Genomic DNA, 27,917 nt, shown 5'->3' on the forward strand with positions numbered 1-27,917 from the left:
ATTATACATTTTACTTGTTATAAAAAAATAACAGGCTTTATGTATTGTTGATATGAGGTATAATCACTTGGGAGCACTTCCTATTTTTGGGGGAGGTGTCCATGCTGTACGTAAGAAACATCTTATTAAAAAAGACAACTTCGAAGTAGGTAGTTTTTGCAAAAAAAAAAAAAAACATTGATTGTTTTGTGTAGCAGCAATAATTGATGTGTTGGAAGCAGTAGAGTCAATACAGCCAAAAACTAACATAAAGTATACACTTTAAAACAAGAAAGCTAAAGCTATTAACATCATATACACTGCCAAACCGGGACAAAGAAAGTCACAGCACATAGCTTGTTGGGATCTTCTATTCAGTAGCACAATGTATTATGTAAAAACCACAAACCATAATCCTCAAACCCACATTGCAGAGATGATGCAGTTAAAAAAAAAGAGGCAAGAACAAAAAAAAAACAAAACGATGCCATGTTTCAGATGCAAAAGCAAAAGTTCTAAAACACAGCTGGAGAGCATGCAAACAATTGGAATGGGGCCCAAGGCAGCAATGTAAGAGAAATATTGTTTTTTCTCTCTAGAAAAAAAATGATTAACTATTGGCCATTAAGCAAGAATCTCTACTTGGACATTACGTCAAAAGAATAGATGAGGCATATTTGATTTAGATAAAACAAATTTCATCTTATTATGTCACATTGAAGAGCCAGAAATACTGTACAGACACGCAGCACACCATATAAGCGTTCTTACTAGGCTGCAATGCAAGACAAAGAGATTAGGTACAGTTGTGCTCAAAAGTTTGCATACCCTGGCAGAAACTGTGAAATTTTGGCATTGATATTGAAAATATGACTGATCATGCCAAAAAATGCTCTTTAATTGAAGAATAATGATCGTATGAAGCCATTCATTATCATATAGTTGTTTAGCTCCTTTTTAAATCCTAATGATAATAGTCAGAAGGGTCAAATTTAGGATAACAGAAATCACACAAATGGCCCGGATCAAAAGTTTTCCTCCCCTGGAATATTTGGCCTTGGTATAGACACACAAGGTGACACACAGGGGTTAAAATGCCAATTAGAGGTTAATGTCCCACATCTGTGGCTTTTTAAATTGCAATTAGTGTCAGTGTATAAATAGTCAATGAGTTTGTTAGCTCTTACATGGAAGCACTGACTAGGTTAGATACTGAGCCATGGGGATCATAAAGGAACTGTCAAAAGTCCTGCGTAACAAGGTAATGGCACTTTATAAAGATGGAAAAGGACATAAAACGATGTCCAAAGCCTTGAATATGTCAATCAGTACTGTTAAATCACCTTTTAAGAAGTGGAAAGTTTGGGGATCTCTTGATACCAAGCCAAGGTCAGGTAAACCAAGAAAGATTGCAGCCACAACTGCCAGAAGAATTGTCCAGGATTTTACCTCCAATGTGAAAGAGACTTTTGCTCAAGTCCCTGCCCATCAGACATGCAACTGGGTGCACAGCACAGCATTGAAGAAATCTAAGACCCTCAAGAAGGCACAAAGTGAATGCCTCCCCTGGGCCCAAAGAGTCCAGGTGGGAAGATTTTGGACAAAACTCATCCAGAGTCAGGCCTGGGTACAGCAGTGTGTGATCCAATCGAATCCCTGCAGAGTCTTTTTATAGTCGATCATTCAATTAAACAACACTGCTCAAAAAAGTGAAAGGAAGACTTTGAAAACCCCTCAGATCTCAACAGGGAAAAAATCTCCTGCTGGATATCTATACTGACATGGACGGGGTAATGTGTTAGGAATGTAAGGATTCCCCATCATTTGATGGTAATGAAAATTATCCACCTACAGAGGACTGGATTCAAAGACACCCCGAAAATCAAAGTGAAAAAATGATGGAGCAGGCAAGTCCATTTCATTGAAGCAACTCAGAATGGTCCTCAGTAGTTTGTATGGCCCCCATGTGCTTGTATGCATGCCTGACAATGTCAGGGGAGGCTCCGAATGAGATGATGGATGGTGTCCTGGGGGATTTCCTCCCAGATCTGGACCAGGGCATCACTGAGCTCCTGGACAGTCTGAGGTGCAACCTGGCGGCATCGGATGGACTGAAACATGACATCCCAGAGGGGTTCTGTTGGATTTAGGTCAGGTGATCATGGGGGCCATTCAGTGGTATTAATTCCTTCATCCTCCAGGAACTGCCTGCATACTCTTGCCACATGAGTCCACCAGTCCTTCTGTAAGGGGCTCTCAGGACATCAGGGGGTCCCGAGCAGCTGGGTGAATCGAATGTTGACAGGGAGGGTGATCGGCGCTGCAGGGGGACAATTACTGGAACTGATCCCCTATATGGCTCTCTCTGCAGCAACTGAAAGCCAGCTTCTTCTCTTCTTCCTGTTGGCTTTCAGCTGCTGCAGAGAGAGCTGTACAGTGGATCGGTTCCAGTAATTTTCCCCCCATCGCAACCATCACGCTCCCTGTGCACCATATATTTCCCCACTGCTGCCCAGACCCCCCGTGTGCTCCCACCCCTGCAGTGCTGCCAGCTTCCCTCATCTCCTTCCATCCAGCAGCTGCAAGCACACAATATGATCCTTCAGGATAGAGGAAAGGATCCAGTGAATATGTTACATTTACTAGCTCCTTCCTTTCCTGAATGAACACAAGTGATCGGTACCAATCACTTAATGTGTTCAACCATAACTGAAGCATAGTAAACTGTGTTTTTTTGGAGGGTGGGGGTCCTGTCAGGTTGGCTGTATGGGGCCCCATGGTTTCTCTGCTTCTTTTATTCCTTCTGTTGTGTAGGCATTCTGAGCATCTATCATATTTTCCAGCTCCTCAAACCTGGATCAAAATGGTCAATAATATCCTGACAAGAGAAAAACTGATGTACAGTATAGCAGCCACATAAAGTAAATTATGGAGTTATTGGATTAAAATGATACTAAAGTCTCTTATGTTTATTTTAAAACAACAAAACAATATCTATACCTACCTGCTCTGTAATGGTTTTGCACAGAGCAGCCCCGATTCTCCTCTTCTCATGTCCCCCACCAACGCTCCTGGCCCCTCTCTTCTGTCGGGTGCTCCCAGAGCAAACAGCTTGCTATGGGGGCATCCGAACAGGTGTACTCCTAAGCCGCTGCACCGTGTCCATTCACTCGCAAAAACCACAACTTGGCCCCAGCCCCTCCTGATTGACTCACTGGCTGTGATTGACAGCAGAGGGAGCCAATGGCTTCCGCTGCTGTCTCAGCCAATGAGGAGGAAAAGTCCCTGGAGAACTGAGGCTCTTGTGAACATTGGTTGATCAAGAGGGGGGCTCAGGTAAATATTAGGGAGGCTTGGGGGGCTGCTGCACACAGAAGTTTTTTTACCTTCATACATAAAATGCCTTTAGAACCACTTTAACACTCTTCCGGTCATAGCCCCAATACTAAAAATATATATTGAATACACAGCAGAGCTGATCCTCCTACACATGAGGATGAGATTGAAAAATCAAAGAATCCCCTGCGCTCAAGGGTGGTGGGCTGATGATGGATAAATGTCAGGTCTTTGGCACTTAAAATGGCGGCACAGACTTTGCTGCCCTCTAAGGGTCGGGGAAACCCAGAAGAATCTCTGTAAAATAATGGAAGAAGGGCGCACCAGCCTAGTGCATTACCTGAGACAAAAACAAGAATAAGTACATACTCACAAGCAACTGTGATAACAATAGTCCAAAGCGACCTGGTCACCAAGTCAACTCCCAAACTACAAGAGGACCCTCCAGATCCTCCAGCCCTGGCTCTAAGGAAGAGAGGAGCACCCCTCGAAACGTGTAAGCCATCTGGGTCCTTGTAATATTAAAGTTTTTGTCTCAGGTAATGCACTAGGCTGATGCGCCCTTCTTCCCTTATTTTACACGAGGATGAGACCCCTATTTTGGGATATTTATCACATTCCCTAATTCTAACTCTGTACTGAGACATTTTGACATTAGACCATGGGAACAGCTTCTTGATCCATCTCCTTATTTTTACATAAATGTCATCTTATCAATAACTGATGTCTATTGGATGTTGCATTTCTCTATCATGTGTATCTTCTTGGTTTCTGAATGATATGTAAAAGGCACATATTGTATTGCATATTGCTCCAATTGGTTATGATAAGCCCTACCAGCATATGTTTCTTTTGTGTACGCCCAATGTTGGGGCTATTGTTGGATTGGAAGGTGGGGGCTTCATTCTTTTGGGGGGAAAAAATTATGGTTCTTTACCTGTAAACATGTTCAACGTTCAACAAAAAAATCTTCTCCAGTTAGCATTAATTACATTTTGATTTTTTTATTGTAAGTACCGGTGCTTTTCTATAAATGCGGTTTGACTTACTGGAAAGCAAGGGGCCCAAAATGTCATCTTCCAATAAAATCAGCCAATTACATTATTGCACCTTTCTATCTGTCTGTGTTAACATTAAAGTCACAAATAAAACTAAAACCTTTTTGTTTCACTAAAAGTCAATTTCTAGTTTGATCTCTTATTAACTCCATTCTTTCTATAAAGTTCTACTTTGTAAATCTTCTTTTCTTTTAATACCCTTTCTGCCTACACCTTCCTTTTAGTAAGTTTTGTTTCCCATAAATAAATTTTCTTGTTTTTCTTGCTTTGACCTTTACAAATCTTGTAGAACTTCATGAGTTGTTGGCAGATAGAGAAGAATGTAACCATTCCTGTTTGTGTCTTTAACCCCTTAACGCCGGATCGTCCCGGCGTGAAGAGGAGTTTCTGCGCCGGGAGGTGGGCGGGACAGGGCTTAGTGTCATGTGACCGCCGTCACGTCACGGCGGTCACATGATCGGGAAAGGTCCCGATCGCAAGAGGAGACCGGGACCTTTCGGTGAGTACCTTACATGTGTGCTGGGAGTGCGCAGGGCATGCGCTCTCAGCACATATGTATTTTGTATATTGAACGCAAATGTGTGGTTACTCGGCGTCTAGGCCCAAACGCCGAGAAGCCGCACATTTGTGTGCGGCCGGCGTGAAGGTGTTAAAATGAGTATTTTCATGAATTTTATCTTCCTGTACACATATTTCTTCCTTTACACAATGTCAGGGCTCCGGGTATGACCAGAGGTGTGTGGACTGACACAGGGAAACGCAGGCTTCAGATATGGTATAAACAATATGATTTATTAAGACTAAATACAAAACGCAGTGCAAAACTAAACATAAACACAGTGCAAACAAACCAAACCAAACCACCTACAGATAACAATACATACAATGCAAAAGTCGTCAGGCAGGCCGGGTCAGTAGCAAACGGTCAAACGGAGTACCAGGAACAGGCGGGAGAGTGGTCGGGGTCACAAGCTGGGTTCAGTAACTCACGGGCAGCGCGGTGCAGAGGGTCAGGCAGAGAATGGTCAGGGTCACAAGCCAGGGGTCAAACAGGAGAAGTCAGCAGAGGTCAGGATCAGGCAGGGTCGGCAACAAGTCAGGCAGAAACAGGAACACAGGATACAAGATACAGGGGCCCATGGAAAAACACACCAAGGCCCTGACTGTGAGTCTGGCCATTCCTTAAATACAACCCCTGCAATCAGCTTCAGGTGTTTGGCTGACTGCAGGGATGAGTCTCTGATTGCTGAGAGCACCCGCTGGCCAGCCCTGGTACTGCAGCCCACAAGGCAGGTGAGTCCCACCATTATTGGCAAGTCCATTCCTGACACACATATACAGTTGTGTCCAAAATTATTCAACCCCCACTGAAATTGAGTGTTTTGGCCAGTTTGACATTGCTTTTGATCATTCAGTCATCTTGCTTACATTTACATTAAAGAGGCACTTGTAGGTCAGACAAATATAACATAACAGTTATAATGAAATAACCACAAATGTCTTTTCTGTGCTCACAGCATTATCAGTTTTATTCAACCCCCAAGTGACATTCAATCTTAGTACTTAGTACAGCATCCTTTTACAGTTATAACAGCTTTTAAACGTGAAGCATAGCTTGACACAAGTGTCTTGCAGCGATCTACGGGTATCTTCGCCCATTCTTCATGGGCAAAGGCCTCCAGTTCAGTCACATTCTTAGGCTTGCGCACTGCAACTGCTTTCTTTAAGTCCCACCAGAGGTTCTCAATCGGATTTAAGTCTGGTGACTGCGATGGCCACTCCAAAATGTTCCAGCCTTTCCTCTGCAACCATGCTCTAGTGGACTTGGAGGTATGCTTGGGATCATTGTCCTGTTGAAAGGTCCAACGTCTCCCAAGCCTCAGGTGTGTGACGGACTGCATCACGTTTCCATCCAATATCTCCTGGTACTGAAGAGAATTCATGGTACCTTGCACACGCTGAAGCTTCCCTGTACCTGCAGAAGCAAAACAGCCCCAAAGCATGATTGACCCTCCACCATGCTTCACAGTAGGCAAGGTGTTCTTTTCATCATAGGCCTTGTTCTTCCTCCTCCAAACATAGCGTTGATCCATGGGCCCAAACAGTTCTAATTTTGTTTCATCAGTCCACAGAACACTATCCCACAACTTTTGTGGTTTGTCCACATGGCTTTTGGCATACTGCAGTCGACTCTTCTTATTCTTTGGAGACAGCAAGGGGGTACGCCTGGGAGTTCTGGCACGGAGGCCTTCATTACGCAGTGTGCGTCTTATTGTCTGGGCTGAAACTTCTGTACCCACATCTGACAAATCTTTTCTCAGTTCCTCAGCAGTCACACGGGGACTTCTCTCCACTCTACGCTTCAGGTAGCGCACAGCAGTCGAAGTCAGCATCTTCTTTCTGCCACGACCAGGTAGCGTTTCAACAGTGCCCTTTGCCTTGAATTTGCGAATGATGCTTCCTAAGGTGTCTCTTGGTATGTTTAACATCTTTGCAATCTTCTTATAGCCATTGCCCTTCCTGTGAAGAGAAATCACCTCTTCTCTTGTCTTCCTGGACCATTCTCTTGCCTTCACCATGTTTGTAACCACACCAGTAAATGTCTAGAAGGAGCTGAGTATCACAGTCATTTTAAAGCTGCCTAATTGGTGCTTATTATGCTTGATTGCTGCTCGGTGACATCCACAGGTGTTTTCAATACCTGATGGAAAGCACCTGTATGAACCTCTGTTCTTCAGAGTGGTAGTCTTTAAGGGGTTGAATAATTGTGGCAATGAAGAAACCACATAAGAACCATTTACTACTGTATTACATAAACAATTGATGTCATTTTAGTTGCATTTGGGTAGTTACAACGTCCTTGTAGGATTTGATTCTGAATACAATTCCAAATGTACACTATAGTCCCTAAACCCCTTTACAGCATTGGGGGTTGAATAATTTTGGACACAACTGTATTATCTTTAAGTATCTTCTCTCTTTTTGATAATTAAAGCAAAAGCTAAAAAAAACAATTCTTATTCACTTCTTCTAAAGATAATAAAAGGGATCTCTAATCTCTTCACTAAATTATAGATATGTCACCTACGAAACGTTTTACTTGTAACGTATACTTGTGCCTATTCTTTCGGTAGATGATTTCTCTCTCCCATTTATCCATATAAAAAATTGGAAGACTTGGTGAAAATGTGGCTCCCATTGCTGCTCCAACATTTTGTGAATTATACTGTCCACCAAATCAGAGATGATGTTCTAAACAAAAACACAAGCATTCAATAACATTCTTTCTGTGCTGGAGGTCTCGGTCTCTCTCTCTCCCACTTCAATGCCTTCCTTATGTTGGATAAAAGAAGCGGGAAACATCTGTTGTAGAAAGTATACAGCAAATCCCTTCTCATAATTAACTTCCTGTAAATATTGAATAAATGTTTTGTATCCCAAAGATATTTATATAAAAAATATAAATAATTGTGCGCTGTCACAAATAAAATGTGCCAAATGTGATATCACTCTGCTGCAAACACCAAATGTGTGTTCCTCACATAAACAGAGACCAAAAAATAAAATACAAGTGTTGTGCTGCCATAATAATATATATACCCAAATGATGAATAAATATTGTTGTGCAAATTGTAAAACCTTCACTTTCAATCATATAAGCCGGGGGTGTCAAACCCAATGTCTTCGACGGTCGCATCAGCCTTATAGTTGCCCTCAAAGGGCCGGTTGAATCTGTAAGACCATATAAATGTATCTACCATATAAATGCTCATTCAGCGTTACCTATAAGGCTACGTTCACCCTAGCTTTGTCAGCAGGCGTCACTCAGGCGTTTGGGAAGCATTTTTAATGCATATGAAAATTCTGTACATGGCAGCACACAGTGCTGTTCACACTGAAGCATTAGCGTCACCTCACATTGTGTCATGGCAAAACTGACGCCTCATGTCCAGTCAGGAGGAGTTGAAGCCTCCCATTCAAGTCTATGGTGACGCTCCTCAAACACCTGGCAGGCGTTTGTGGAGCGTTAACACCATTAAACTTCATTATAGGTGGTTGTGGTGCGGTTTTAACGCTTTGAAAATGCCTATCAAACGCCCCACAAAGCGCATAAGGCATTTGGGGAGCATTAAAAATGCTTCCCAAATGCCTGTCTAACGCCTGTCAAATGCTATAGGGGCATTTTGGCAGGAGTTAGAAATAAAGTCAAGTGTGAACACAGCCTAACTATGTCTCCTCTCCACTTCCTCTTCCTCTTTCTGTAGGATTCCCTCAAGGTTCTGTCCTTGGGTCCCTCAAGGTTCTGTCCTTGGACCCATTCTCTTCTCCATCTACACCTCTCCCCTTGGTCACTTGATAAACTCCCATGGCTTTAAGTACCATCTCTATGCTGATGACACACAAATCAATATTTCTACTCCTCACCTCAGCCCTTCAGTCGCATTACTAACCTACTAAGTGACATTTTGGCATGGATGTCACTCCACTTCCTCAAACTAAATATTTCCAAAACTGAGCTCATGCTATTCCCTCCAGCCTGTCCCCCCTCCCTTGACTTAGCCATCAAGATCAATAACACAACCATCAGTTCCTCCCCTCATGCCAGGGTACTAGGTGTAATCCTAGACTCCCATCTGTCCTTTCATCCCTAAATCCAATCACTGTCCAAATCATGTAGACTTCTCCTCTGCAACATCTCCAAGATACGCCCGTTCTTAACCTCGGAAACAACAAAGCAACTCATTCACTCCCTGGTTATATCTCACCTTGACTATTGTAACTCCCTCCTCACTGGCCGACCTCATCGCAGGCTATCCCCTCTTCAGTTTATCATGAATGCTGCTACCAGACTCATCCACCTTACTAACTGTTCCATATCTGCGACCCCTCTCTGCCAATCCCTCCACTGTCCTCCACCCCTCTCTGCCAATCCCTCCACTAGCTTCCCATTGCCCAATGAATACAATTCAAAACATTAACAATAACATATAAAGCCATTTATAACTCCGCCCCAAATTACATCACCAATCTTTTCTCCAAATATCACCCAAACCATCCTCTCCGCTCCTCCCACGACCTCCTGCTCTCTAGCTCCCTTGTCTCCTCCTCCCAAGATCGTCTCCAAGACTTCTCCAGAGCTTCCCCCATCCTCTAGAACTCTCTATCCCAATCTATCTGACTATCGCCTACTCTGACCACTTTTAGGCGATCTCTGAAAAACAATCTCTTTAGGGAAGCCTATCCCGCCTTCAGCTAATAACCAAATCTTCTATTCCTCCTATCAGTTCATTCCCCACAGTTATTACCTTCTGTACCACTAGCCACTCCATCTTAGATTGTAAGCTCCAAGGAGCAGGGCCCCCCTAACCCTCTTGTATTGAACTGTATCGTTGCTGTATTGTCTCTCTTTATATTGTAAAGCTGTTTGCGCCATAAATCCTGTATAATAACAATAATAATAATATCTACTCTTTATCATATTAAATGTTAATATATATTGCCTCTGCACTTGATAATTACTTGTTATAGTAATAACTTAAAAGAGAAGCGCAAGCTTTTAAAAAAAACAAACTCACATACTCACCTAGGTGGATGCAGCATCAGTCCGAGGCTGGGCCAGCTGCGGGTCAGGCATCTGGGTAAGTCCTGACAATAAATGCGGGATCCCTCCAGAGTCTGGACCGGCTGAGTGATGTTAGCTAATAGAAGACTTTAGCCTGCTGTCGGCTTAATATTAGTCGCAGGAGTGCAGAATAAAGTGCAAGTGGTTGACCAGACAAATATTACAAACCCTGTTTATTATATTAACTAGGGGAGGCAGAGACGTGGAGGTGCTGTGGTTGCACAAAAAACCCAGAATCTGTAGGAAGAGTTCTGTCCTCCTCACTGCCGCCGATTGTTTAGACAAGGTGGAGGTGGAGACGAGTGGGGTGCAGCAGCAGCAGGAGAGGTGCAGAGGACACATGAAATGGCCACATTTGGCCTGTGGGCCTTGTGTTAACACATGTGATATAAGCAATAAAGTCTCTCAAAACATATATACAGCATGAAGAGTTCCAAGAATCAAAGTTTTTAATTTTTTTTTCTTGTTAATGGGGATCTATGTGCACTCCTGTTGGTGAAGTACTCCCACAATCCCAGTGCTGTCACAAATGCAGTGTGCACCACCACATGTGCTGAATAGGTGGACTCTCACCTTATGACATTACCCTACAAATTATAATAGGTCAATGTACACGTTTGTGAGCCTTTCCTCTCTGGGCAGCTCTCACATCGATCTCAGGTTCCCTCCTTCTCTATCATCCTGGGCTCTCAATATCCTGTACAGCTGTAGCACCGCAGTCACTCTAAATGTAGACTCAGAACCACAGAAAGGCAACCATATTGTAGTACATTAAAATCTTCACATTTATTGCAAATTACACTGAAATGAGCACACTGACGATACACATGCGGAGGAGCCGGATGAGAGAGAGGACGCTGATTACAATCTGTGAGCCCTGATTTGCCATTTTTGGAATGACTAATTTTATTCATGAGACTTTATTGCTTATATGATTATAAGAGAACGGGTTTACAATATTTCTCCATCATTGGGTATATGATATCATTACAGCAGCACAACACTTGTATTTTATTTCATGTTTGGGTAGATGCCAACAATGGCTGGAGATAGAGGTCCACATACTCCACCAACCTCTCCATTATGGAGTTTCTGGAGTTTAATATCAGCCTCCTTGGTGGATGTTCAGTTTTAATGTATTTTTCATAAGTAATAAATCACCACTGGGGATAGCAGTAGCCTGTGCCTGTGGGGCTGGGCCACTAGCTGGATGAGGACAGCTGCTTGCTCCAGTCTTCTCCAACCTGCCCCTTCCCCTACACAAAATATTCTCATGTTGTTCTACCTCTTCAAGTCTTTCCTCCTCTCCAATCAGTGACACCCAGAGATGGTCTGCGACCCCCACTTTCCACCCCCCTTCAATGCTGGAGCACGTTGAGCTTAAGCTACAGCCTAGTTTTGATGTCTTCTCCATCCATGGTCTATCTTTGTGCTATCTTCTTCATCCTCAATATCCGAAACAAGGAACACTTGCACATGACCAAGATCATCCTCCTGAAGCAAGTTAGTGATCATGTTATGAAATAATTCTGCTGACCTCTCATTGCCAGTTTGGCAATATTAGCCGACGAGGGAGAAGAAGAAGAAGAAGAAGAAGAAGAGGGCACAGTAACAGCAGTTGTTTTATGCCTTGGAAGAGAATCAAGAGGAAGGCTTTATCAGCCATCCAATGCTTGCCACACTGAGATAATAGAGGCAGACCTGCCCTGCCTGTAGATGGTCCTCTTCAACCATTGTTTTGTCCTGCAGAACCCTGCTCACCTCTACTCTCCCTGTGTGCAGAACCTCGCTCCCCCCTACTCTCCCTGTGTGCAGAACCTCGCTCCCCCCTACTCTCCCTATGTGCAGAACCTCGCTCCCCCCTACTCTCCCTGTGTGCAGAACCTCGCTCCCCCCTACTCTCCCTGTGTGCAGAACCTCACTCCCCCCTACTCTCCCTGTGTGAAGAACCTCGCTCCCCCCTACTGTCCCTGTGTGCAGAACCTCGCTCCCCCCTACTCTCCCTGTGTGCAGAACCTCTTTTTTTTTTTTTTTACTTTTTCTTTCGCAGAGGGAATAGGATGGGGGGAAATGATAGGAAGAAATGAAGCGCAACAATACAAGACTCATCCACCTCACCACCCGCTCCACCTCTGCCACCCCCCTCTGCCTCTCCCTCCACTGGCTCCCGGTTGCCCAACGCATCACATTCAAACTACTCACTCTGACCTACAAAGCCATTCACAACACTGCCCCTAACTACCTCACTAACCTGATTCCCAGGTACCACCCTACCCGTACCCTTCGCTCTTCACAGGACCTCCTTCTATCTTGCTCCCTGGTCTCCTCCTCCCACGCACAACTGCAAGACTTCTCCAGGTCCTCCCCCATCCTCTGGAACTCACTACCCCAATCCATCAGACTGTCACTTTCCCTCCTCACCTTCAGGCGCTCCCTGAAAACCCACCTCTTCAGGGAAGCCTACCCCACCCTCACCTAACAGCCGTTCTCCTTCATTCCTCCCACCACTCCATCCCCCACAGCCACTTCCTCCTGTACCACTACCCCCTCCCTCCTAGATTGTAAGCTCGAAAGAGTAGGGCCCTCTAACCCCTCGTGTGCTGTTTGTTGTTGCTGTGCTGTTTCATGTATTGTCCCCCCTCTATTGTACAGCGCTGAGCAAACCCTTTGGCGCTATATAAACTCAATGTAATGTAATGTAAACAATATATAACACCACGTTGTGTCTGTGAATGAATATGTCAAGGTGAGACTGAGTAAAATATGATATAAATATATATATATATAAATATATATATATATATATATATATATATAGAACAGTACTGTGCCCAATACTTCACTCCCCCCCCCACCCACCCGGCAAAACAAATGGTACCTAGCAGCAAGGGTTTCTTCCCCACAACCCTAGCCAGGTGTCTGTGGGCTTCTTCTGGCGGGGGGGGGGGGGGGGATGGGTTGAACCTTAGGTTTTTTATTGTATTTGTGGGTGAATTTCCCCTTTAAAATTCATAATAGATCCAAGTTCAGGTGATGTCATTAACTGCCAATTAAAACATCAATTCTTTTTGTAAATGTCAGTTGCATTCATGGTACTGATGTGCCCCTTTACAGGCATGGTAAAGGCATCCCCCAGGCATGTTATTTCAAGGAATTTCGCAATTTTAATGTTTTGTTCGAAGCATTATTAAAATCTCTGCATCCCCCCCCCCCCCATAGGGTATTTAAAACCTTTTTTTTTTCTGCTTTGGTACATGTTCTCCAGGGCAATGCCATGCCTCCTCATGCTATTTGTTTGACAATCTCTTGTCTACTTACCTAGAAAATGGCCATTTGCTGATTTCTACGATTTGCACCCAGAATGGAACCCGGGTGTGTTGTGTTCATCAATAATAGCAGCATTGCATTGCCTGAGAACCTCCATTGTCCGGCTCTGTAATGTATCCTCAGGTACAATGACATTATACACAGAAGAGTGACACTGACCTGATCCCAGGAGGAGCAGAAAGGAGATCACATGCAGAATTTTCAGCCTGCTCCCCATTGTTCCATCCGTGCCGGAAACACTCCAAGAGAATTGTGGTGTCTGAGCTGTACAAAGTAACGAGCCTTGCCTGAACCTTGTTTCACTTTCACATTTTTACATTTTAGACAAATCAGACTCTGATCACATGATGCCCACATAACCTCTTACACTGTAAATGTACCAAAAGGAAGAGCACAGAGACAACGGTATAGAAGAGAACATACCAATTGTACAAAAAAGAACAAAAAAACTATAACAATTTGCCACATACTTGTAACAGGGTCATTGTTTTACTGTTTGCTGCAGCTTTAAGATGTTGCCTCTCCTTCTGTTTCTCAGTGAAAGCTCTTTAAAGTGATAATAAACCAAAAATCAAACATGTATTACGTTGTAGCTTACCAGCGCATTAGTTTTCTTCTTTAGGCTTTCTTTCTTCTATTTTCATCTGGTAAACCAGTCTGTTGTTTTTCAAAGCACGACCCCTCCAGCAGAATGGATCAGTTTACAGGAATTAGGCAAACCATTTACCACTGGCAGGGGCTATTAAAGTGATTATCAAGGCTTACATTTATTCTTTTTTTAAATAACAACCATGTCTACACTTACCTGCTCTGTGTAGTGGTTTTACACAGAGCAGCCCGGATCCTCCTCTGCTTGGGTGCCCTGCCGAAACTCCTGGTCCCTCCCTCCTGTTGGGTGCCCCCACAGCAAACAACTTGCTATGGGGGGGCACCCAAGCATGCGCACTCCCCAGCAGCTGCTCCGTGTGGTCAGCCCCATCCCCTCTCTCTTCTCATTGGCTCACTGGCTGTGATTTATAGCAGCGGGAACCAGTTGCTCCCACTGCTGTCTTAGCCAATAAGGAGCGGGAGTCTCAGGATAGCCAAGACTCCAGTGCACATCGCTGGACCGAGAGGGGGTTAGGGGAGTATTGGGGGGCTGGGGAGAATGCTGCACACAGAAGGTTTTTGTTACCATCATGCATAGAACTCATGAAGGTAAAGAACCTCCAGCTTTTACAACCAGTTTACAATCAGCTTTAATTATTTATATAAAACCTTTATCTCAAAAGGAAAAAAATAATTGTTTGCTGTAACTGATTACAAAGTGTGAGCTGAAGTTTGGCTTCTATCTGTTACTGTATCTAATTTTGCTAGTACATTGAACACTATCCTCCCCCCAGACTGACAATGCCACTGCCTGCTGTGCCTCCTGTGCTCCTTCATCCAGAGTTGTGTCTCATGAACACCGGAGGTGTGTTACTGGTGATCAGGAGAAAACAGAGGGGGAAAAGCCAATGAAAAGAAAACGAATGCAGCCATCACATCTAATGATTGACACACTGCAATATATACATTTTTGGTCTGGGGTTTAATATCGCTTCAAGGCCCAACTCCAAACTGTGCTGCCCCCCCTTCCCTCCCCCCGTTTAAATGTGGGGCGCTTCCTTTGCACTGCAACTTTTAAATGTTCACTAACTCTACATAGTGATGGAGAGGCTGTTACTCCTTTAGACAGGCCTTTGGGAAGAGGTTTTAAAGCTACTCAAACGCTCTCCTATGCGCATTTTGAGGCATTTGATCGGCGTTTTCCGAACCACAAATACCTATAATGTAGTTTACTGGTATTAATGCTCCGCAACCGCCCTGCAAGCACCCCGCAAACGCCTGCCAGGCATTTCAGGAGCATTACCATAGACTTGAATGGGAGGCTTCAACTCCTCCTGACTCGACATGAGGTGTCAGTTTTGCCGTGACAGGATAAAAACGCTTCCCAAACACCTGTCTGACGCCTGCTGACAAAGCCAGTGTGAACGTAGCCTTACCCCTCCAGGCTGCGGGCAGTCCCTGGGCATTCTCTCATACAAAAGAAGGGCAATTTGTCCTGGATTGTATATAAAGGGGGGGGGCCCTTAGAGGGGAAGCTTCACGGGACTAGTCACAAAGAGGCCTGCAGGAGTGAAGAGTAACGTGAGCAGTTCCGCACTGCAAGGGTCATTTTTGTCTTGTGCCCAGAGTTGGGCTTTAAAACTGCTATTCACAACAGCACATCGTCAGCGCTGACTTATAATATCTAAAAAATGAGTGCGCTGTACACTAAATAATCATAAACAATAATCAATCAAATAAACGCTGCTACATAAAAAAGCACATAAATTAATTAAAGTGATATAAGTCCACATTCATATATTAAATAATTACAAATCCCAAAATCCAATAACACAGTGCTGTGTGCTAAAGAAATCCTCCAACGGAAAGTGCATAGGTGTCCACAAATGTTTGACACAAAAGAAAGAAATCAGCCTCTTACCAGACACTATGATCTCCAATCAAGAGATCAAACGAGCAGATGGTGTTCAGATCCCACACTGACACCCTAGTTAGCCGTATCAAGGAGATGAATAGGAGATGAATGGACAACTGCAAGTTCTCCACATCATGCAAGGAAAGGTTTAAAACAGAAGAAAACTTCATAGTGCAACCCGATAAACCAGCAAGAAATTTATTAAAGTATTGCACTTACATAGATAAGGTGCATAAAGGCCGTGTAAAAATGTAAAGTTCCTGCAGTGTCAGACCACCGGCTGGAACGTGGTGACGTCACAGAAAGCTCCGCCCAGTGTGCGTTTCTCCAAAAATGATATTATGATCAGTGGGGTGTTTTTGCTTCTAAATGGATGAGACGGAAGGTGACAGAAGTGCCAACAACACCCTGCGAAGACATCAACACCGGATAGGATATGCATAGTGAAAAGTATACCTTATGGGGCCGCTCCAAGCTGTGGATGGAAGGGAAAAGATCACCCCACCGGGAAGTGAGAAGAGGGGAGCATGAGTCCGAGCGATTCCAGTGTCAGACAATACAAGTGAAGGGATGGATACTGCTCAGTTGTCCCCAGGAATCCAATGTTGAGGAATGGACTCAGCTGGCATTCTTGCCACACTCTCTGACATGTTTCACCTCGCCCACTGGGGCTTGGACACCTCTGTGACCTCTGTGACCAAGCCCTGGTGGGCAGAGTGAAACGCGTCAGAAGACGTGACCAGGTCATTCCTCAACATTAGACTCCTGGGGCCGGTTGAGCAGCGTCCAGGGGCGAACTGACCATTGGGGAACTCGGGCACTGCCCGAGGGCCTGGGGTCAGTAGGGGGCCCCATGAGATGTCCCTGGCACCTTTCATAGGCTTTTTTGAGTGTTATTTTGAGTGTGGGCAAGGACACAGGGGCCCCATGAGTTGTCAGTCCGCCCCTGGCAGTGTCCCTTCACTTGGATAGGGTATGCAGTTACAGTGGGTGATATCATGAAAACCTGCTTCCTGCAGAGTGTGGCACCTTTTCCTATAGCAATTCTGCATATGGCCTTTATGTATTGGAGACTGAAAACAGCCAAGTTGCCTTGGAGTTCTTTCTCAAAAGTACAGGAGTTCCTCTCGGTACTTTACATTATTATCACCAATCAGCCTCTAAAACGCAGTTTATGATTTCATACAGAGGCTGCTCCATACAAAAGTTTTCCGCGTGCTGCAGAATTATTTTGAGTAAACTGGACCAGTTATGGAGTATATATTTGGAGGTGATGGATTTCCTTCTGCTAATTGGATCTGTTTTGGAACACCTTTGGGAGTTTGGTGGTGTACTGTAGGTGTCAGCTGCAGCAGGCGGAACCACCATCAACGGATGAACTGCCTACGCTTTCTGATTACCAACCAGCCTCTGTTGATGGGCTCCAAAGAATTCACATTAGGATTTATGGAAATGACTAAAGCTTCCAGTCAGTGGTGATATGTAGCAGTGGGCTGTGTTTGCTGAATGATAAATATTGCGGTTGCTCTTGTGATCCTGGAAGTTTTTTTGGGATTAACTCCCAATCCATGGCCATGTGGTGAAGATCGTTTTGGAGAACCTGATGTACCTCCTCCATAGACTCACTACTGGCCCATTAATGTACAGGGTAGCTTCACTTGTGAATATTTAGGTAAAGGAGGCGGTCCAGGCAGTCAGTCATAGGAGATGGTTAAGATTTGGACTTCAGGTTTGGGGGCTTCTGGTGCACTCAGTATAAAAGCTGGAGCTGTCATCTTTGGCATAGCATTGGAGTTCATGCAACATTTAGGTGACTAGAAGAATGCTTTAAATCTCATCAGTGCTTTTTGAGAAACTCCAACAGTTTGTGAAGACACGTTTAATAAATGAGGTCCCAGCTTTCCTTGTTGTGACACAATTAGTTCCAGCTCATCCTTTCAGTTGAACTAAAGGCTCAGTAAACCTTGCTGAGGTTGTTCCAGTCAGGAGAATCCCATGCCACCTCCCTCAAAATGCATACCAGACCTTTGGGTCTGGTATGTATTTTAAGGGGAACCCCACGCCAACATTTTTTACAAAATGGCATGGGGTCCCCCCCCCAAATCCATACCAGAGCCTTATTCAAGCATACAGCCCAGCAAGCCAGGAAAGAGGGGGATCGGGCTCCCTCCCTCCTGAACCATACCAGGCCATATGCCCTGAACATTTGGGGGTTTCCCCCTAAGCACCTTGTCCCCCTAAGCACCTTGTCCCTATGTGGATTAGGACAGGGGCCTCTTCCCCACAACCCAGGATGGTGATTGTGGGGGTCTGAGGCTTATCAGAATCTGGAATCCCCCTATGTGAATGAGTATTGGGTATACAGTACCCCTGCTCATTCAGCAACAAAATGTGCAATGTAAGGAAAAACACAGACAATCCCTAATTCAACCCGCCACCCACCCAGGCTGCCAGAAAAAGTTAATGAAACATGTTAATGGAATATGAAAGGAAAGAAACCACACGGGGAAACAATTTTCATGGGCTTGATTAACTCCACACCCCTTAAGGAGTCCAGCTACTAAACAAAGATACGCAAATCAGAGAGTGACCATGATCCCTTGTGTGACTCCACACCCACACGAACTGGGAAATTATGATCATTTGGGAAACCACACACCCAACATTAACCACACACACCTTAAGGAGACTCCACACCCTCTCAAATCACACACTTTACGGAAGACCACAACCCTTTGGTGGGACTCCAAACCCACATGAATAACATACATAAGGGTCTGGTATGGATTAGGTTCTGGTATGGATTAGGTTCTGGTCTGGATTTTTATGGATAGGGGTCTGGTATGGATTTTGGGGGAGACCCCACGCTATTTTTTTTAAACATTTTGTGGTTTCTGTTAAAATCCATACCAGACCTACAGGTCCAACTTTTTCATTTCTGTTAAACATCATTTTATACAATGCATACCAATGATTTTGCTGTTCAAATAACTGTCCAAAACCTGAAAAAAGGAAACAGATGGAAATATCAGGAATGTGAATGGCAGGACCTGCAAACGTAGACCTTGTTCACATGGGCGTATGCCTGTGCAAGGATCATGTTTGCCCACACAGGATGCACAGGCTGCCAGGACCTGGCTCTGAGAACCGGTGACCTCTGTGGTGTCTGTCTTTGACTCTTCTCGCTGTGCCACCAGGGATGCTGCTCCCTGCCTTGTCTCTTGTTTCTCTTGAACCTTGAATCCTTTGCTCCTCCCATGAACTTCCTATTGAAGCCATGCCTTTGCACATCCTGTTCGCCAGATTATTGTGCTCTCTCCAGCCAATATCGTGCTCCTTGTGTACCTGTTGCTGTCCTTATCTTCCCTACCACTTGTTATTAACCCTTTGTTTGTTCATTGGCTTCATTTTCATCTGATCCCATCCAGCTACTAATTGTTGGCTTGTATACTGACAACGCTGCTGCTTGATCCCTACCTGCTATATCTGCTGCTGGACCCCCATGCTGGAAAGGACCCAGGCGAAGTGCAGTTGGTATCAGTCCACCGGGGACAGGAGCCAGCTCTACAGAGGAAGCATCAGCTTCTGTGGTTCCTTTTGTGGCTGCCTGCTTCCTCTGCTGCCGGCGCGATGCACTCTGATTCTCTAGGATGGTGGGTCAGCAAGTCCAGATCGTGGTCAACGGGTTGCCAACCCCCCAGCATGCACTTCCCTGGTTGGATCTCAAGGGCCATGAGCCACAGGCTGAGCACCCTTGCGCTAGGGGGATCTGCTTGTGCATTTCCATCTGACTACATGTGAACCTCTACTGCTACAGCCACTGATCTCTGAGTCTGACCCCAGACCGTGGCACAGTTGTTCCATGTAGCCAGTCTCCTTCATGTCTATTTGGATGCAGCGGCTGCATAGACACAGCAGCTGTTCCCAATTTGACATCCATGTGGGTGCTGGTGCGTGTCCCCAAACTCACACCGTCTGCATTTGGGGACACTCATCTACAGTCGCTCGGATGTTAACCCCTTCACACCTAAGAGTAAAACAGACCTTAATGCCTAAGCACAATTTTGCAAAGTTGACATATGTTAGTAAAACCGTACAGATCATCACAACTACTTCGTACATCCAGGTGGATTATACCGCGTTTTTTTTTCAGGACAAATTGGGCTTTCATTTGGTGGTAAAAGGTAATGGATATCTCCTGATTATTTTTATTATCAAAGGAAAACTGGCCCAAAACAGTAAAAAAAAAATATAATTTTTTTATTTAGCTGTGTGTTTCTTGTTACTACCATCACCTACCACCAAAGAACAGCCCAAAATAAATTTTCCAGCTCTTGACGATCGCAGCGATACCCTATATGTGTATGTTTTTGTTTGTACCCTCAGTACAGCCCAGAAACAATAGTGCGCATTTTGTTTTTGGGTTTTTTTTTTTTTACCTAAAACACACTGACACTGATACCAATTTAAAGAAAAAAATGACCTTTGACCCTGACCTTGAACCAAACAGTTGTCCTGGCACTAAGCTAGATCAAACTTCATCTAGGTATTTTTTCTTTATTTTTTAATATTTATATATCTTTTTTATTGCCCAGATTATGGACAACCTGACAGCATTCCTGCACTTGTTCCGCTAGAGAAGATTGTTCACATTTTTATGCTAAGTTGCTTGAAGCTTGAAAAAGTACAAGAAGGTTTTGGTCCCGCAGCCAAACACTAATCCTGGCACTGAACTTGGTCAAACTTTGATTTAGGCATTTTTTCTTTATTTTTTCTTTTATTTTTTAATATTTATTTATCTTTTTTTTTTTAACAAACATTTTTTTCCTCTATGCCATGAGATCGAGAGATACAATGCATCTCTCTCCTCCATTCACAGAGAGAGGGAAACAAACAAGGGGGCCGTTCTGTACAGTGATTGATCATTGTGATAGCCAATCAGAGGCTATCACAGCAAACCTGTGACCCGGAATTGGGAGGCTCTCAGTGACACCCTGGTCTTTGTGCTGGGGGCGCGCTGTGCGGCACACTCCCAGCACAACGACAGGTACGCAAATATGCGGCCCCATGGAAAAAAAGCCCAGTTCTGTGAGGCCGCATATTTGCGTGACTTCGGCATGAAGGGGACACATTAGAAGACCGCACTGCATCCCAATAAACATGAATGGGACTGCTTGCCCATGGGATGCACAGAACACCCATTCATCCTGTGCAGCCAAAACGGCCCGTGCATGGGTGTACGCTTGAAGGTGTAAAGGCTGAAGGTTTTTTTACCTTCTTGTATTTTTTGCATGAAGGTAAAACACCTTATGTGTGCAGCATCCCCCCCACCCCAGCCCCCCTAATACTCACCTAAGACCTGTCTCAATCCAGCGATGTGCACTGGAGTCTCGGCTATCCTGCAATTCCCTTTCCCCATTGGCTGAGACAGCAGTGGGAGCAATTGGCTCCTGTCGCTGTCAATCACAGCCAGTGAGCCAACGAGGAGAGAGAGTGGGCGAGGCCAATCCGTGGCTCCGTGTGTGAATGGACAAATGGAGCAGCGGGTGCCCCCATAGCAAGCTACTAGCTATGTGGCACCCAACACAAAGGTGGAGCCAGGAGAATCTGCGGGGGACCCGAAAAGAGGAGGATCCGGGCTGCTCCGTGTAAAACCACTCCACACAGCAGGTAAGTATAGACATGTTTGTTATTTTACAAAATAAAAGAACTTTTAGTATTGCTTTGTGTGTGAATGAGGCCTCCAAGCGCACCCAATCCTAGACTATGGACATTCAAATCTTTACATATTCTTAGCCAACACTAAACACTAAACTAACTTTAAAATGTGTACAAAGAAATCTATAACCCCCAACCTGACAGCATTCCTGCACTTGGTCTGGCAGAGCAGATTGTTCACATTTTTATGCTCAGTTGCCCGAAGCTTGGCCCAGAATGGTTTCTGTGTGGAGCTGCGTCATGCATTTCTATGGGGAGAGGTATACTTCCGAGCCACACCACACTGCCTAGGGCTCATCTAAACATGTCAACAATCCCCCCCCCCAAATTCTTTCTCTACTTGGGCCACTCAGACATCACTTGCTGAGTTGTAGGGAGTGTAACGTGTTCAAAAAAGGAGGGGCGTGAAAAGAGATTCACAAAAAGGTGGTTACATTATGGACAGAATGCGATACTCAAAATAATTCCAAAAATGATGCTTTATTACACATTATGAATGTAGACAAATGGGGTAAATACCCTGGTTACCATCACCTCAGTATGAGATAATACAAAAAGACCTAAAATCACATAAAAGCAACATCAAGGCCGGTCTTCATTATTAGGTGCTGCATATGTAGTGACAGAATAACTGTCTAATACATTTGCAGCACCGACACATTGGTTACAACACAAGTAGGGGGTGTGTCAAAAAATTGTACCATCAGGTATGAAATATACTATACAATGTTGAGCAATATAGGCTAATCTTAAGCACCAAATAACATAATTACCCATAACCCCATGAGGCAGTGTGGGTGAAAAATTGTAGATAAGTATAGGGATATGGATGCCCCTATGGTGACCAGATAGTGACAAAACCACATCATAGTGGAAGGCAGGGGCGGACTGACAACTCATTGGGCCCCCAGGAAATAGGGGATCATGGGGCCCCTGTGTCCTTGTCCAAACTCAAAAAAGCCTATGAAAAAGGTACCAGGGGCATCTCATGGGGCCCCCTACTCACCCCAGGCCCTTGGGCAGTGCCCGAGTTTCCAAATGGTCAGTCCGCCCCTGGTGGAAGGCGTGAGTAGGTGGTGAACATATAATAATTCACAGTAAATATGTCCATTAGAATGGATGTAGAGTCAGTTATAGATAAATCACCGTTCATATCCTGAACGTAATAAAGATGGCAGGGCCCTGCTTCAGGGGGTTTCTTCACCACACCATGCGGGCAGGGGCGTATTTGCTGCGAGGCAAACAAGGCGTTTGCCTAGGGTGGCACTTTTTAGGGGGGCGGCGCTGTGCCGCCGCCCCCCCCCCTTCAACGAAAGGGACATTTAGTACAGGGGCGACAGGGGGCTGCTGTGTCTTACCTGGCTCCGGTCCCAGTCCCACGACGATCCAGTCCAGGAAGCGCTGCTGGAGGAGGGGTAGAGAGGTCCTGTGCCTGGGCGCAATGTGTGGGAGGGATGACCCCCTCTGCAAGCTCCGCCTCCTCACCAGTGATTGGGCACCAGAACTGTAGCTCAGAAAAGTAACACAGGCAGCCAATCACCGGCGAGGAGGTGGAGAGAGAGGCAGCACGAACATCGAGTGAGGGAGTGGCCGGCCCAGATTGAATGAAGGAGAGGAGGACAGCTGATCGCCAGGTAAGTGTGTCATGCAGATGGTGCTGCTGCAACCAGGTATGCTGGCTGCAGCAGCATCTAGGCTGGAGCAGGGGTCAGCAAGTTCACTGTCATTGGTGTCAGTGGGAGGAATAGTGCCCCATCATTAGTTTCACTGATACTAATGATGGGGCATTATTCCTCCCACTGACACCAATGATGGGGCACTATTCCTCCCACTGACACCAATGATGGGGCACTATTCCTCCCACTGACACCAATGATGGGGCACTATTCCTCCCACTGACACCAATGATGGGACACTATTCCTCCCCCCACTGACACCAATGATGGGGCACTATTCCTCCCCCCACTGACACTAACGACGGGGCACTATTCCTCCCCCAACTGACACCAACGATTGGGCACTATTCCTCCCCCAACTGACACCAACGATGGGGCACTATTCCTCCCCCCACTGACAACGATGTGGCACTATTCCTCCCCCCACTGACAACGATGTGGCACTATTCCTCCCCCCACTGACAATGATGTGGCACTATTCCTCCCCCCACTGACAACGATGGGGCACTATTCCTCCCCCCACTGACAACGACGGGGCACTATTCCTCCCCCCACTGACAACGATGGGGCACTATTCCTCCCCCCACTGACAACAACGATGGGGCACTATTCCTCCCCCCACTGACACCAATGATGGGGCACTATTCCTCCCACTGACACCAATGATGGGGCACTATTCCTCCCACTGACACCAATGATGGGGCACTATTCCTCCCACTGACACCAATGATGGGGCACTATTCCTCCCACTGACACCAATGATGTGGCACTATTCCACCCACTGACACCAATGATGGGGCACTATTCCACCCACTGACACCAATGATGGGGCACTATTCCTCCCACTGACACCAATGATAGGACACTATTCCACCCACTGACACCAATGATGGGGCACTATTCCTCCCACTGACACCAATGATAGGACACTATTCCTCCCACTGATACCAATGATGGGGCACTATTCTTCCCACTGACACTAATGATGGGACACCATCAGTGGTGACAGTGGGAGAAATAGTGCCCCATTGTTGTCAGTGGGCGGAGCTCTAATAGGAAGAGGTGGAGCCTAAAGAGGAAGGAGTGGAGTTTGCAGATAAAAGGGTGGGAAAAATTTAGATGCAGGGCGTGCCCAATTTTAGTCTTGCCTAGGGCAGCACAAAACCAAAATACACCACTGCATGCGGGCTATTTAACCACCTTAAAATGGATGAAAATGTAAAGCCCACTGGGTCCTCCGTTTCTTGTAATATGTAAAGGGTGCCTCGCACCTGGACAGTAAATCATTATGTCCCCATCCTGTAATGAATTGATGACAAATGGACAGTCAATCAATGTGTTCTGGCATCTAATTATGTGAAATGGCGAACAAACACCTTGTTCCATTTTGCTTTATAGCAGTCCACTCACCACCCAAGCCATAGGTGATACTCTCTCAGAGTTTCCTTCGTCTGGATTACCAGGCATAGTCCCGGAGGCAGCCGCCACCATCGGGACCGTATCCGGCGGGTTCCGTACTCCACCCTGGTGCTTGTGCAGCCTTGCACAACTCGTGGCCAGCAATGGCCGCTTCCCTTCTGGTCGGCGTGTGTGGCGCCAATGTGTATGACCGGAGATGACGTGACTGACGTATGACGTCAACGCGTTTCACCGATGGGCGTATCTCACACGGCTTCTTCAGGACCAATGAGACATCTGCCTTTCACATTCCTACTTATACTGGGCTCAACACCGCCCCAATATGCAAATCAGTCATTGACAATCGTTCTCAATGGGAAAAGAGCTAATTGCTTAGCAAAAACAACTGGTCATATAATACAATTAAACGAATAGACACCTGGGCACACCGACAGGAGAATCATCTACTTTCTTAAATCTCTTAAAAGGATTCATGGTAGTCATCAACATTTCCACAAGGTGGCACTAATAATTTGTAGTTCTACACAGTGACCTATTTTTCCAAAAATACTTGAAGATCACATTCAATATTTAACCTTTTTGGAAATAGAGTATCAAGCTTATAAACCCAATATTTTTCACGTTTTAAAAGTTCTCTATCAAAATCACTTCTCCTCTGTGGGAAATTTAATGCATAGATACCCTTAACCTTAGTGCCCTCTAATTTACCTCCATGATGTTCAGCATAATGCTGAGCTAAACTACTTTCAGGGTCATTGGACCTAATATCTCTAAAGTCTTCACCTATTTGTACCTTAAGCTGCCTTTTAGTCTTGACAATATATATTTTTTTACATGGACAAGTCAACATATAAAGTACTCTGGCTGTAGAACAATTAATAAGGCTTTGGATTTTAATTGAGCTCTATTATTGGAACAGAAAAAACCATCTGTGTGGTCCACAAACTTACAGATCTGACGTTTTCCACATCTATACATCCCTTTTGTACGTGACTTCAGCCATGTTGATTGTTTTAATGGCTGATAGAGTGAATAAGTAAGTCACCTAAATTTGGTGCTCTCCTCGCTACCATTACAGGACGTTCACCTACAATTATACCCAGATTAGGGCTCTGTGTAAGGATCTTCCAATGTTTTTCCATGATATGTTTTACTTCCCCCCATTGTGCTCCAAACTGAGTAATCATCCTGACTGGTTGTACCACTTGTTTCTCTTTCTCCTCTTTTTTTGGGGACAGTAACGTCTTACGATCAGTTTGATATGCCCGTTTTCTAGCTTTTCTAATCTGAGAGTGGGAATATCCACGCTCCCTAAACCATTTATAAAGTTCTTGTGCCTCTATTTTAAAGTCATTAATGTTGGAACAGTTTCTACGACATCTCAGAAACTGTCCAACTGGAACCCCAGTAATTAATGAACGTGGATGATAACTCCTAGCCTCTAACAAAGTATTAGCTGCAGTTGGTTTTCTAAACGTTTTGGTGAGGAGCCTGTCACCTTCAAGTCTAAAATCAAGGTCATATTACTCAACATTGTATAGTATATACTTTATATACAGTATATAGTATATTTCATACCTGATGGTACAATTTTTTTGACACACCCCCTACTGGTGTTGTAACCAATGTGTCAGTGCTGAAAATGCATTAGACAGTTATTCTGTCACTACATATGCAGCACCTAACAATGAAGACCGGTCTTGATGTTGCTTTTATGTCATTTTCGGTCTTTTTGTATTATCTCATACTGAGGTGATGGTAACCAGGGTATTTACCTAATTTGTCTATATTCATAATGTGTAATAAAGCATAATGTTTGGAACTATTTTGAGTATCGCATTCTGTCCATAATGTAACCACTTTTTGTAAATCTCTTTTCACGGCCCCCCTTTTTTGTATGCAGATTTTTGGTTACTGGGCAGAAACCATACGTTGGGTGATACAATATATTATGAAGCCTCTACTGCTTCTTCTTTCATTAGTGCTTATATTCGGGTTCTTATGGACCTATTCTTATAGAGGCTCGACAATAAGATTGTTTATCCATCGCCTCAGTTTTGAGTTTATTATTTATGATACCTGGTGCACACCGAGAGGGAGGATTTTTTCCATGGCGTTGATTCCTGGAGAGGATATTGAACTAAAAATGCATAGAGCCTTTGTATCTGAGAATTCTAAAATAACAACTGAAGATGAAGAGATATAGGTGTCCGTTTTTGAACCAGCGGTAATAGATCGCTGCTCAGTTCTCCGGCATTCTCGGAGAACACAGTTCTCCTGTGAATGCAGTTTATGAAGCAGTTCTCCGAACGAAGGGATAGCGGTCTCCAAACGCTGGAGAACGCTCTACAAACTCTGGAAAACGGCTCATTTTACTATAATCTCGCGAGATTACAGTAAAAGATCAGTTTACTAAGCAGAGGTAAATTATCTCTGCTTAGTTTTCGGTCCCTCTGATTCTCCAGCTCTGGGCTGGAGAATCTGGAGGGAGAACACAGATCTCCAGTGAAGGGCTGACATGATCTCCTGAGTGTCATAAACTGTGAATGACCAGAGAATAGCTGAGATCTGTTGAATCGCAGCTATTCTCCGTGTCATAAACGGACACCTAAGGCAAGGTTTAAGGAACATAAAAAGCTAGTTATTAAACATCTCAATTGAAAATGGGACGTTTGCTTCTAGGAGGCTTATATTAAACAGAATATTATTCCACGCAGGTTGAGAAGTAAGGTGGTTCCAGCTGAACATCTACATAAGGAAAGATTCTTAGAGAAATGGAAGGCCCTATGCATTGAGCAAGGAATTAGTGGTATGAAACTTATTGTTGAGGAAGAGAGATTGCAATTGGAGGAATTGGATCTAGCTATCAAAAAAAGTGTGGAAGGATTAGATCCCTATAAAAATCAGGATTGTTTTGAAAAACAAAATGAACAACTTAAGAAGACAGTTGAGAGAGTTCAAAAAAAATCTTAGAACTACAAAACAAATTAAATTTAGATGGGATCTTAGAGATTGGGAAACAGGAGAGATATTTGATCTCACCACAAAAAGAGGTAGAAGTCGATCTAAACAAAGATTTTTTCGCTCACATTCTAGATCAATGGGAGAAACTATGTCTAGTGAGAGTGACTCGGAGAGTCTAGGAAAATCAGTATCTTTTTTAGATCAACAAGATGGAGAACATTTCAGAATCGATCAATCCCAAATAGGAAGAGGAACCAAAAAGAAAACAGAGGAATCCTTAAAAAGCAAACAACAGGAGGACAAGGGCAGGGCAA

General features: G+C 44.5%; 1 protein-coding gene across 1 annotated transcript in view; it reads right to left on the reverse strand.

Moving 5' to 3' along the window:
* LOC149452912 (natural cytotoxicity triggering receptor 3 ligand 1-like) overlaps positions 1–24,711 on the reverse strand; it is a 41,697-nt gene extending 16,986 nt beyond the window's left edge. Inside the window, exons 1-2 of the mRNA XM_089688813.1 lie at positions 24,631–24,711; positions 18,795–18,828 (exon numbers count right to left, since the gene is read on the reverse strand). Coding sequence (XP_089544939.1) covers positions 18,795–18,828; positions 24,631–24,711 — 115 coding nt within the window. The remainder of the gene's footprint in view (positions 1–18,794; positions 18,829–24,630) is intronic.
* Positions 24,712–27,917: the final 3,206 nt, after the last annotated feature.

This window comes from Staurois parvus, unplaced genomic scaffold (genome assembly GCF_062004578.1).
Source record: "Staurois parvus isolate SC_StPar_1 unplaced genomic scaffold, SC_StPar_1.0 ptg000455l, whole genome shotgun sequence".
In the NCBI taxonomy this organism is placed as follows: domain Eukaryota; kingdom Metazoa; phylum Chordata; class Amphibia; order Anura; family Ranidae; genus Staurois; species Staurois parvus.